A 13,696-nucleotide genomic window follows, 5' to 3' on the forward strand; every position below is an offset into this window, starting at 1 on the left:
GCAGCAGGCGGTGGCAAGAGCGGGTCAGCTGTGATGGTAAACAAAGCTCCAGTCAGCTGGTGTGGGCGTCCGGCCTGATCTTTCTGCTTACCACAAAAGCACTCAGCTGGGCAGCCAGCTGCACAAATAGCTTCAGTCACATTCCTCCTATATCATAGCAGCCAGTTCTCACCATCTGACAAGCGCCGTATGTGAAATGGTTTTGCCTTACTAGAAGCGTTCGCAATTAAGCAACACGCCTAACCTGTCGAGGCTAATGCTCATTAGTGCCAGGAAGCGTCAGTATTGCAGTGTACCCGAATTTTGATGGTGGTCGATTGCGTCACAATTGCATAAGTCAGTCGTGGCGAGGAACTGTTTTAGCCAACATGCCTTCAGATATCATAACATTGAAGGGGGTTTGTATTTAAATATATTTAGATTTCATTATGTGAACCTACACATTTTGGTTAAGATCTATTTTTAAAATTAATATTAATCATTGAGTCTCATTAAGGCCCACATCTCTCGGTTGCTTTACATTGTGGTTGAAATGAGTCTGCTGTAGGCATGTCCTTATTCCGAACTTCTACAAAAAAATACCTGTTCATAAGGCATTCTTTTCCTGCACTGACATAAGAATGCGGAGTTTTGGTGGTAGAACTCGATGTTTGCATCCAGATTCCTTCCCATGATTCCTCACCTGTGCTGTCAGGGTGTCACCTTCAGCAGGCTGCCATGGCTTGTTTAGTAAGATGATACAGTACTCTCATTAGAAATCTATAAACTTGTATTTTATTTTGTGTTGAAGTAAACTGTACTGGAGATTATATCTTTTATATACTGTATATAATTGTGTTTGTATGACAAAGTAGACATCATCAAAAAAAAAAGGATGGCTAGGTAACAAAGAAAATTCATCAAGGTTTTGTAAAATATATGGTTATGCTTACTAGAATTAAATAAAATTTGGTTAGACTGATCAGATCTGACATGTTCATTCCAATATAAATGAATAATTAATTTTTATATACCAGTTTCTTTCAGTGATTGGAAGTGCAGTACTGTCAAAATGCAGTAGATACAGTATGCAATAATTCGGTGCCAAGGTTCAAGATGAATACATGTGAAAGTGACCGCCTCTCGTGGACAGGCCATAGCCTCGTGCTGGCAAATAGCTTGTATCATTTGTATGCACAGTCGAGCCTGCTGGATGTGAGGCTTGTGTGTGACGAGGCACACATTTATGCACATAAGGCTGTCTTAGCTGCTGGAAGCCGGTTCTTTCTGGAGCGCTTGCAGTCACTGGGATCAGGAATGGTTGAGCTACAAATGTCCACTGCAAACCTTGGCCTGCTTATTTCTCCAAGTAAGCTCAACATGCTTAATATAAATATGTTGTATATACATTGCATCGTTTATCCTATGTACAGTACAATTCATGTTTTAATGCATCATATAACATAGTATGTAGCTAACCATTGCATTATTAATAATGAGATCAAATAATATTTTATACAATATTAAACGATATTCTGTACAGTATAATATATTGTAAATTATAATATACTGAATAAATATAAGAAAATACTGTGTAATATTATACTGTAAAATATAATGAAATATTGTATATAAATATATAAGAATGATTACAAAAAACTCTGCCTCTTACAGGTGATTTGCGGGCAGTGGTAGAGTATATGTACTGCGGGGAGCTCTTGGTTCCTCACCACCGTTTGCCACATGTTTTGGCCCTAGTACGATCTCTCCAAGTTTTTGGGTTCCAGACTGATGCAGGAGGATATATTACGGGAGCAGAGCCCCAATATATAGCACACACTGAGATGAATTATGCCTCTTTAGATGTCCCAGGTGTAATGGAAATACCCATAGATAGTTCACACATGCAGTTAGAAAGAACTGAAGATAGTAGCAGTGGTCTTGGTGACAACACATCCCTTCCACTAATAACCATTAAACCCCTTGAACAAAGCATACTTCAGGATCCTCCTAAATATTCTGAGCCACTTAAAATAGATACCAATATTAGTACACTGTGTTCTTCAAATAATATGTCATTTAGTGAATTATGCACTGCACAAGGAACGGATGGAGATGCATTTGCTATTCAATGTAATCAGATGAAGAATAATGTTCCTTCAATATTTGAAAGCTCGGTGTTAGAAGAAACTATTTCAGTTTTAAAGAATAGACCTCCAGAGTGTGGAGAGGTGTACAGCAAACCTAACAGTGATGTTGTGTACACACGAACTGTTCTCAATTATAGGGGGGAACCTGATGTTATTATTGAAGGTGGAAAAACAATGAATACACAATTAGATGATCTTGATAAAGAGGAGTGTAATGCTCGGCTTGACCCTCGACAGTCCAATACCTGCGTCCTTGAAGGAGATACGGATGATGCCTACAACACTGTCATGTTATTGGAAGCTCTGGCAGCAGAAGGTAAGAGGAACTTATGTGTAAAATTGTTAAGAAAAAATGCAGAGTTTGTATGTACTGGAATAAGAAGGTAACAGATTGTACAAGGTATACAGTAGCTACATATGGTAGGGAGAGATGTAAACAAAGTAAAGGATAAAATATTCTGTATGTAGCATAAAGTCTTGCCAGAGAAATTCTCTGGTGAAGATGAGAAGATGTGTAAATATAAATAGAGTTTTGTAGTGTCTAGTATTGATTCAATAACAAATTAAGATGAAACGATAAATTGGAAGAAAATCTAATAACTAATAAAACAAAGTAAAGCATATTATCCCTTATTAAGCAATTTTAATTTGTATCTAACAACTACCAAGACTTTATTGGTGATAATTTTTGTGAAGAGAGCTTTCCCAAGTGAAAAGTTGTCAACAAATAATATCTGCTTCTATTTTGGCGTTGAACGGTGTGTCACTGAAAGTGGTGTTGATAGTTTATAACATTATAATGTGAATATGAGAACCAAAAATGTTCAAGAGCAATTATATTTTCATCTTAGTGTGTATAGTGAAGAAAGGGTACGTGACAGTTTTATGATTACTGTATTTGTGCTTGTATTGTTTTCTTCCTACTTAATATTACAGTGCCTGTACATTAATTACAAAATGTTTAGGGAAATGTGCTTATTAATTTCACAGGTGTATGTTTCTTCTTGCAACAGCCCCCAGCCCATCAGTGGTAGATGTGGATAGCATTCTCTTGACCGATGAAGCAAAAATGGCCATTAGTCCCAGGTGGCTGCGATCTCGGAGGTCCCTGAGGGCAACTGCAGATTCTCGAGTTAGATTAAAAGTGAAGGACAGCATTGGTGGTGTCTCGCTGCAGGACACATCTCAGAGACTGTCGGCAGTTTCCTCATCTCTTCCCTCAGTCAGGTACACAATGCACCATAATTAGGATTCATCATCATTAATCATTATTAGTGCTATGTTTTCAGCATTCATTCTCTTTGTCTCAAGTCTGGTCTGATCAACTAGGCCATTCGATGCAGCTCCTCGCAGCCTACTCAAGTAGTAGTCTTGCATAGGCAGTATGTATGGACTTGAAAACCTCCTTGTTTATATTTTTAAATTATATTTTTTTGTTTACTAACTTCCCATATGTTTCTGATATAGTGTCACATGTGCTCCTGATGTTAGTGTTGAGATTATTCTACTCCCAGCTCTTTTCTCTGATTGTTTCTTGTACTGCAATTGCTTTCCTTGTGGTGTAGTTAAACACAGGTCTCCCTCTCTCCCTTACCCATTTTCATTACTGTACTTTACACTTATTTAGATTGAATTCCAGCAACCATTTATCTGTCCATTCATGAAGTTTACCTAGGCCTTCTTGCAGCACCATACAATCCTCTTCAGTTCTTACTCTCATTAACTTTACAGTATTTGTAAATGTTGACATGCATGAACTCTCTGAGGTTATTTACATGAATTATTCAGAGAAATGGTCCTAGGACAAAGCCATGTGGAACACCCCTTTCCACTCCTCTCCAGCCTGACATATCTTCACCATGACACTTTGTTTTCTGTCTGTTAGGTACTCCAATACTTTTCTTGTTATCCCGACTTGTCTCTCCATCTTGTGTAATAGTCTTTTGTAAGGGACTGCATCAAAAGATTTCTGGTAGTCTATGAAAATACAATCTACCCATCCTTCCTTCTATTGTCTTATTTTGGTGACCCTGTCATAAAATTCAGTCAAGTTTGTTAAGCATGATTTTTCTCTTTCTGAAACTGTACTGTGCCTTTGTTATAAAATTACTCTCCCTAAATGTTCTAGAATCCTTTTTCTCATTACTTTTTCCAGCATTTTGCTTGGTATACATGTTAATGATACTGGTCCATAATTTAGTACTCCATGTCTATCCCCTTTATTGAATATTGAACTACTTTTGCCTTTTTTCAAATTTCTAGTAGCTCTCTTATCTTTAGTGTAATGTTGAACACTATAGTTAATGGGTAATGCAACTTCCCTTTAGCTTCTTTCAGTATCTGTGGTGATATCTGGTTTGGTCCTACTGCTTTTGTTACATCCAATTTCTCCAGATATCTTTTTAGCTCTTCTATATGAACTTCAGTTCTATCTAGTGTTGTTTCTGGCTGTCTGTTGTCTCCTCTCACTGTTCACCAATCTGTTTCCAGTTTGTAGACCTTGTAGAACCTCTTGTTGAGTTATATACACACTTTGTCATTCTCCAAGAATGTTCTGCAATCTTTTCTGCACTGTCTCTGCAGTCTGATCACATGGATTGTTTTCCTCAGTTTGGCTATGCAACAGTTAATTTCACTGTGTTAAGAATTCTGAAGTATTAGGATGTTTGCTCTGGCTCTCTTTGCCACTGTGGCTGTCTTTTCTATTATCTTCAGGCATGTTTTGTTGCATTTATCATATTCTTTCCTTAACTTTCCTGCAGTTAATGAAGGGGTTGCAAAAACTACAACTATCTAAATGGTTATCACTGTTATCATACCTAGTATGAATTTCTGCTAGTTGTTTATCTCTGGAATCTCTCTCTCTCCTCAAAGCTCCAGTGTTGTATCAGTAGATGCTGGTACTCCTGCCCCCCATTTATCCTCTCTTTTCTTACTACTTGGCATCCTCTATTGCGTTCCTCAATTTTGTCCCTTAACTGCAAAGATATGAGGATGTAGTCTGCATTTGTGTTATAATTCTATTGTGTTTTTCTGCACTGCTTGGTTTCTTCCTGGTGGGTAGATTCTTCCTCTGGGCTAGTCCTATTCTAGAGGATGGTATTCATGTGTGTTGATCCAGTGACTGTCTAGTCACACACTTGGTTCACTTCAGCACAGTTGATTTATAATGAAAATATCCCAGGTTCAATTCCTGCACCAGGACAGAGATGGACATGCTTCCTTTCACTTGATATGTGTTCATCTAACAGTAAATAGGTACTCAGGAGTAAGGCGACTGTTGTGGGTTGCATCCTGGGAAATGTCAGCAGTTGACCTAGGAAAACCTTGATAAGCCTAACAGGCTTCCTGTCTTTTGACAATGAGTAAGAAAGTGGTTTGTAAAAGCTGTGTCGTGCACAATCGCGAGTGTACACTTATTGGGTTTGAGCTACAGTACAGTATTGTACTGTTAAATATTACTTTAAGTGTTACAAAAGTAACACGAGTTATTTTTATCATCTTTGTTGACTTTCTTGTGTTTTCTTATGTCATCATGTGTGGTGTGTGTAATTTATATTATTTGTTTTTAAGTAATTTGTAAAATATAATGTCTCTTCCAGCCCAGAAGATGACGCAACCATCAGGGACAACAAGGAGAATTGGATGATGGTCTTACCTGATACTCGTACATCTGTGATTCCCCATATACCCAGTGCCAATACACTTTACTCACAAGCATCTATTGCTGACACTTCCTTATTGCCTCAGATTTCAAATGAAGATCCTGTACATGTACAGACGTCTCTGGCTAACTCTTCCTTTTTAAACCGGGCCATAGCATCTAATACAGGTCCACTTATACCCTCCCCGATGCCTATGGCCACTTCTCTTTTAGCACAATCATCTTGTGCAAATGGTATATCTATGTTTACGCACCCCACAGCCTCCAACAGTAATCCATTATTAGTGCAACCTTCTCTTTCTAATCCAAATCCGTTGCTTACACAATCAAATATCTCTTTCACTCCATTTCTTCAGCCCTCTGTTTTGTCAGCAGCTGTTGTAAATCAATCTGATTTCTCACATATTCACCATACTCTGTCTACTCTTCCTATACAAGCTGTCTCTGCTCAGTCTATAGATTCTGAAACTACTACTGCTTATACTTCAAATATTTCTTATTCCCAGTCTACCAGCCCAGTTTTTCCAGAGTCGTCTTCCTCTCCATCACATATCTTGACTCAAACATCCTCTGTTCCCACTCATATACAATCTCCAGTGTCCACTTCATCCCCTCTAAGTGAGTCTTCTGTCTCAATCTTGACCCCTGTTACCCAATCAGATAGATCTATTACCCCCTCTACTCTATCACATTCATCAGTAAGCTTGGTTTCCCAACTCATGCAGTCAACTGGATCTTCTGTTTCCAGCTCCAGTGTTTCAGATTCATTTGCTCTACAGTCTTCCATTTCCAACAGCATTCTTAGCCAGTCATCCACATCCACTCCAGCATTGTCAGTAGCCTCACCTCCCACAGCTTCTTTACTCTCACAGTCATCTTCCAACCCACAGGTAATAGAGTCTTTTAATACTTCAACTCCTTCCTATCCTGCAGTTGTATCATCTCCAGTTGCCTGCCTATCTGGTGTGACAAATGTCAACTGTTCCTTAACAGATACAACTTTCCCACTTGCCTCCTCCTCCTCTTCATTTGCAAGTTCTTCACCAGTTGTATCTTGGCCTAATTCACTCTATTTATCCCACACAACAACCTCTTTAACAGACTCACCAATTGTTTCTCTTTCTCCTTCATCAAGATCTTGCAGAAACACAAACACAGTAATATCAACTACTACACCTTTGGCACTAGATGGCACTCTGCCTGTGACCTCAAGAGCTACCTCAAGTCCATCTCTTAATATTCCTCGCTCTGTAGGCACTGTAAATAAAACAAAATGCCTTGCCACCACCCTTACTACTTCCACCACTACTAGTACCACTGCGTTCTCTTCAAATGATGGCAAATTTACTACAAGTCCTTCAAGCACTGCTCCAACAAGTCCCTGTTTAGTGTCCGAGGATGGTGATGGCAGCAGCGAGGAAGAGGATGCCCACCAGTGTTCACAGTGCCCTAGAGCATTTAAGAATTTAGATAAACTTACTCTTCATCTGTGGAATGAACATGAAATTGGTACTTTAGCTAAATGTAAGTATATAATCATTTACTACTGTTAGGAAGTAATAATGTTGTTCAAATTATACATCTGATGAAGGTCACTAGCTCAGACCTGGAATATTTTCATGTATAGATATTTCTTAAAAGGTTTTTCTACTCGAGTACAGTATAAATTCCCATATAATGAGTAGTTTACTTGTTTAGGAAGTACAGTACAGTAACAATACACTGGAAATGTAAGTTTTGGACAACCTTGTACAGTAGAGTATATATTATTTTACCTGAATTTACCTGAGGCCACTGACACTAGTGGCCTTTATGAGGACAGGAAGCCTGCAGCTTGTTGAAGGTCCCCTATTTGCCTTGATAATCTTTTCCAGTTGGATTTTAATATTCAACAATCTTGGCATTTATGGCTTCAGCAGGTAAGTGGTTCCATGTGTTTATAACCCTGTGTGTGATAAAGCATCTTCTGTTCTCAGTCCAACATTGTGGCTTGTTAAGCTTGAAACCATTGCTCCTTGTTTGTGTTACATCTGACCGTTTGAAGAAATTGACCATATCAACATCCTCCAAATTGTTCAGTATTTTAAAAGTTTCAGTGAGATCCACCCAGTCATGCCTGGTTTGTAGTGGTGTTAGCCCTCAACCATTCCTGATACTAGAGATGACTAAGTTCTGGAATGATTTTTGTTGCCCAGTGTTGCACCTTCTTTAGAGTAGCTATGCCTTTCTGAAGATGGGGTCTCTATCTTCCATATTATGTATTCCATATTATGTAAAGTGTGTGGGATTTTTATGAGGGAGAAAAGTAAATCCTATTCTTAAATGTAAACAAAAAGTATATACAGTACAGTACATATTTCTAAAATTTTCATGGTTTTATGACACGAGCAATTGCAGTGTCCATATATCCGGAATTATATTGTTTGTGTTAACCCATTGTACAGGTCAGCTGTGTGAATACAGCAGTCCTCTACACAGCTCCTTGGTGGAACATGCAACTTCTCATATCACCAAAGACTGTAATACATGCGCTGTGTGCAACAAAAAGTTCAAGACTCGTTCCACAATGAAAATCCATCTACGCGTGCATCGTGGAGAGGAGGTCATGTACAAGGTGAAATGCATTTGTATTTAATTAAACTTGTGTAAATTATGTTGCAAAAATTCAGCAAAAAATGTCTTAAGATTGAAGCTTTACATTTTCTCATCCAGGAAACCTTCACCTTAAAATGTTTTGTATTTTTCAGTGTGAATCCTGCCCTGTGATGTACAGCCAGAAATTCAACCTGACCAAACACTTGGCATCAAAACACCAACGTGATGCAAATGGTCGGCCTCTTACACAATCACTCTCGTGCCCTTATTGTGCCTTCACTACCCTTGCTGATTACAAGCTTAAGGCACATATTGTAAGTTGTTTTTTATTTGCCTTAAGTTATGACATAAACAGTAGCAGCTCTACTAATCCTTAGCCAGATCCATGTATGAGGTTGGGTGTTAATAATCAAGCAAGACTACAACATTTAGAAAAGATTTGAAGTTCTCAAAGAAACATAGCACGGGTGCGTTTTCTCTGAATGGAGTTGAGAATGGGAATAAATCTTTTAAGAAATAAATTTTTATACAATAATGTTGGGAATATTATGAGTTTGGGAATTTTAGTTTCATAAAGAGTTGCTTTATACTATACAGTACATACATAGATATATCATTAGTCACTTACAGGCTTAATAAGTGTGTGTGTGTGACATTGTGCAGGTGCGCCGTCATACTGTGGACAAGCCTTTCAAGTGTAATGAATGTTCATATGCAGCAACAGAAAAGACAGCCCTGGCTAAACATATAAGGACGCACACTAGAGAACGGCCATATATTTGTGAAACTTGTGGATTCCAGTAAGTAAAACATTTATTACATATTTACTACAGTATTTTGTTCTAGTTCAAATGTGGCCAAGTATTAATACAAAATTTGCATTTAATATATTATTGTCTCAAATGGGTTCTTATTCAACAAATAAAATCTGTTAGAATTACAATTAATCAGTGTTTACATTACAATATATTGGCAGCTCCAGATGTGATATGATAAACTAACTCAGTCTTTGAAATGGAGGTACTTTATTTAGAATTTTATAAATAAACTCAAATTGTTCTCTTACTTTGTTATAGTCTTCCATGAAGGGAATATACCTTCCTTCATAGAGGAGACCTTCCATGAAGGTTTCCTCTGTATATGGACCTGGATGTTGTAAATTTCAATGCTAATTATCCATTTTATTTAAAATACAAATTAGTTGTAGTTTCAGATTGGGGCTGAAGGGACTCCAGCTCTCCTATAAGTATAGGTGTTGCAGTACTTTTCTGTTTTAAGCTACAAATTGTTATGAAATGAGCACTTAAATTAGTACAGTATCAGTTTTTGTATAGCTGATATCTGGTACATCTGTGTACTTTTCAGAGATTCGAGACTACACTTGTCACCCCTTGAACTGTAGCTGTCCATTTTTAACACATTTAGGTCTTGAATATTTGTCCAATTTTATTATCTGCCCTATTTGAGTATTATGTACAGTATTGGCAAATCTTCCTGAACACATAACTGAAGTTTATTTGCATTTAATTCTAGTGCGCTAACCCTAAGTAGTCTTGGGCGTCATCGTCGAAGTCACACTGGAGAGAAGCCATTCGAATGTGAACAGTGTGGTCAACAATATGCTGATAGTAAACGTTTGCGTGATCATATGTATAAACACAACAATGTTAAACCATACATGTGTCACATGTGTGGTTACACGTGCAGACGGAAAGACAATCTGCAGGTCAGTTAATCTTTGAGATGTACTGATGAATGCAAGCTATTTTATGTGTGTGGAGGGGTGGGGACTTTTTTTTTAATGTTATATAACAATCTGTAACTATAGTCAACTTTATAAGTGGCTATTTTTGCTTGTGCATATTTCCCCACGATGTACAGATTGTATCTTGGAAGTTGAAGGAAAGAATGTAGATTTTAATTAGTCATTTGAGGAACTAAGACTGTAGTACTGCTCATTAAACTTTTACCAATTTTTATGGTAATGTCATGCAGCATTATAAACAGTTAACAATTTGAATGATCTCTTGGCAAATTCACACGTCGTAATTATAAAGAAGCACTTTTTTAACACTTTTTATATCCTATGTTTCTGTATTGTACTTGTTAATTTCTTATTCACTTCCATTGTGGAGTCAGATTATTTATACAACTCTTCATCAGTGGAATTTTGTACATATACAAACAGTAATGCATCTAAATTTTTATACATACCTGTAATTTGCATCTTTGTTAATATTTATAGCAAATTAAAATAGTATCAAATTTCCTCTGCAGACTCATCTTCACAATATCCACAAGATAGAAGACCATAAAGGTAATGACGCTGCAAGATCACATGCCCCTGCACTACCTCGATCTGGTAACTACGCTACCTGTTTGTTATGCTCCATTATGGAACATAAGGTCCATTAGGTTACCTTCCTTTGTGTATTAAACTACCATGCAGGCCTCTGTAATATATGTAAGCCAAAAATGTTTATTTTTGCCATTTTCCCAAATTTAATGTTAAGAGCTGGAGAGTTTTGTTAATATTGTTTTTTAAGTGCATTGTTAAGCAAGTTAAAATTACTGTATAATGTTGTCATGGTCAGAATGCAAGGGTTTTATGTTAACATTTTCCTTCCTGGAAATATTATTTTATTTGGATGGATAAGGTTTCCAGCCATGTCTGTGTTTCCCTTTGCATTTATTGATCCTTTAGATGTAATCTTTAGTTTAATAGGGAACAGTATTTACATCTGCCATTTTGTTGTAGATTTTGATTATGTTCACCAGGTTCCTAACAAATTATTTATGGTTTTGATAACCTGAATTGTGAGCAAAGCATTATAACTGTCTGTAGCTAAAAGTTGAGCCTGGGTGTGAATGGTCACTGATTGGCTACATGTTGTAACTGGTTATAGTGGAACCATTTTATTATTTTTTAATTTAAATGCTGTGCATTGTTTGGAAGTGGTTCTATTTGCAACTCGCTGTCCAAACAAAGGGCCCCTGTTTATCAATTTTTTTTCTTTTCTCTTTTCACATGACTGAACCAACAATGCTCTAACTTTTCTTGCAAAAGAATTTTCTGCACTTCCAAAAATGACTTGCGTTTCTTAAATCTATGCAGGAGAGGGCTTAGGATGTTCTTTATTTTATTTGTTAATCTTAAATATGTTGTAGGCAAAGCCAAAAGGGTGAAAGCAGGATCATCTGTGGAATCAACTTGTGATCCACTCAGAATCACACCAGAGGTGATTGATCAGACCTCTAACCATGGTACCTGCTTAGATGATGTCAAAGTCAAAATGGGACCTGAAGTATCTAAATTACAGGTAAGGCAACTGATAAATTTCTTAATTAACCATACTTGAATTATGATTCTTGAGGGAGGGGATGAGGGGATAGGTAGAAGCACATGCCAGATATGTCAAAGGATGCCAGACATCTATACAGTAGACATTGTTTTAATATTAGTCAGAAATTTGCCACATTTCTGAAGGCAATAACCAGTACTGTAGTGCTTAATTTAACCATAATGTAAAACCAAAAATAATTTTTAAACAATTCTACACATTGGCCTCAAGAGATACTGACTACAGGCTAATATCACTTCCATACATGGCTGCTTTTTTAGTGAGAGTAGTCGAGGTGAAGATAATGGCAGTAGCACTTTTCTGGCTATGAACATGTGCTATGTTACACACTTAACATTATGCCTTGTTTCTCATATTAAAATGTACAGCAAAGATTAGTCCATTGTTAAGAGCCTAGATAAGGCAATTTACACATCCTACACAAAGCACTTGAAGCATTAGAATGAATGTTGGCAGTGAGCAAATTAAGAATGTAGTGGGTACTTTTGTCATACTTTGCACTTTGAGAATTTTCATTAAAGTTCTGGGTGGCTTCATTATTTCAAAAAATGGTATAGAAGTGCTATAAAATGGTGCATATTTGTGTGATGTTATATCTTGTATTCTGAAAATAACAAGCAATGATTTCCCTTTTTAATGTCTATAGCCTTCAACTATACAGTTAAAGTTTTACACAGTTTTTCATCTTTGCTGCTACCTCCTCACCCCTTGAATGTGGAACTGACCAATTTTCATAATAATGCTAACTTGAACATTCTAGGTATGGTCAGAACACAGCTATGACAACCGTAACCCGACGCAGAATAGTGATGGTGGATCTGTGATGCTTGGCAGTACTGCAGCAGTTGTAGGATGTGGTGAATTAGATCCTGGAGGAAGAGAACTGATGGTATCTCACACATCTTTTACAACTACACTTGCTGCACCAACACTTCAGAGTGAGTTGCTATAAGGTCTGCTGTTATTCATTAAACTATACCGTGCCCAGATATTTACATCTCCATTTTCAGGATGATAGAAAAGCAAAATTTCCAGACTTCCTTTAAGTTACATCTTCCTCATTAAAAACCCATGGTGAATTAAATTTGACATCCTTAATATCTATTTAACTTTTGAATAATCTGATATGGATGGTGTTAGTTTTCTGGGCGTGATATCGTCTTTTGATATTTACCTGTCATAGTACTGAGAATTATTTATGATTGATTGCAGTCTTTGGATGTGGTGATTCACATTGACTGTGGTGGTTACACTGCAGTGGTTCCCAAACTCTTAAGTCATTACTCCTTTTCATATAGCATCCTAATTAATGGCTCCTACACTCATGTACAGTATTACTAAGCAACATATCCACTAGCTGGTTATTTTCCCACTATCCTCTGGTAACATAACCTATACACTATCTTAACTTATGGCCCCCTTATATATTGCAAAAAGCCCCCCGCCCCATAATTTGGGAACTAGTGTGTTACAGTATCAAATATGATACAATAAGGGAACAAGACATATACCTAAGGGGCAAGTTAATGCAATACTATTGATATGTGTAATTTTCCCATTAGGTCCTGGGTGTATGGCCATTGGTGGAACTGGACCAGCATTACAGCTTGGATACCTGCTACCCATGACTGCCCCAACAGATCCCACCATAGCCTTGACCTCCTCTACTGATGGAGTGATATTGGTTAGTCAGCCGCAAGTCCCTCACACATCAAAGCCATTTCTCTGAACTTCGCAGAAATCTAAATGTCAAAATTAATATTTTAGTTATATTTTGTATGGAGTAACATGCCTTTAAAGCTGAAAGAAATTATTTAAAAATCACAATATAGCAATTATCTCATGAACGCCGACCTTCAGCATATACAAAAACAAGCCAAAGATTTTTGTACAGTATTTAGATAAACTGAAATTCTACACAGTATTTTATTTAGTATACTAATCAC

The 13,696-nt window shown here is 37.2% G+C and overlaps 1 protein-coding gene across 4 annotated transcripts; it reads left to right on the forward strand.

The window, feature by feature from the left end:
* Nucleotides 1-30: 30 nt before the first annotated feature.
* On the forward strand, nucleotides 31-13,667 carry LOC123762045 (uncharacterized). Of its 4 annotated transcripts, none has more exons than XM_045748245.2 (13): nucleotides 31-398; nucleotides 1,017-1,348; nucleotides 1,654-2,445; nucleotides 3,143-3,356; nucleotides 5,732-7,317; nucleotides 8,238-8,407; nucleotides 8,541-8,702; nucleotides 9,052-9,188; nucleotides 9,922-10,114; nucleotides 10,666-10,750; nucleotides 11,557-11,708; nucleotides 12,511-12,688; nucleotides 13,313-13,667. In XM_045748245.2, exons 2-13 carry the CDS (start codon nucleotides 1,096-1,098, stop codon nucleotides 13,477-13,479), a joined length of 4,089 nt encoding a protein of 1,362 aa, XP_045604201.2. In that variant the 5' UTR covers nucleotides 31-398; nucleotides 1,017-1,095; the 3' UTR covers nucleotides 13,480-13,667. The 4 variants fall into 4 exon arrangements, with proteins under 4 accessions (XP_045604201.2, XP_045604204.2, XP_045604202.2 ...); XM_045748248.2 differs by having other exon boundaries at nucleotides 43-398; nucleotides 1,027-1,348; XM_045748246.2 differs by having other exon boundaries at nucleotides 43-187.
* The last annotated feature ends 29 nt before the right edge of the window (nucleotides 13,668-13,696 follow it).

The sequence above is a fragment of the Procambarus clarkii genome, chromosome 34 (genome assembly GCF_040958095.1).
Source record: "Procambarus clarkii isolate CNS0578487 chromosome 34, FALCON_Pclarkii_2.0, whole genome shotgun sequence".
NCBI lineage: Eukaryota > Metazoa > Arthropoda > Malacostraca > Decapoda > Cambaridae > Procambarus > Procambarus clarkii.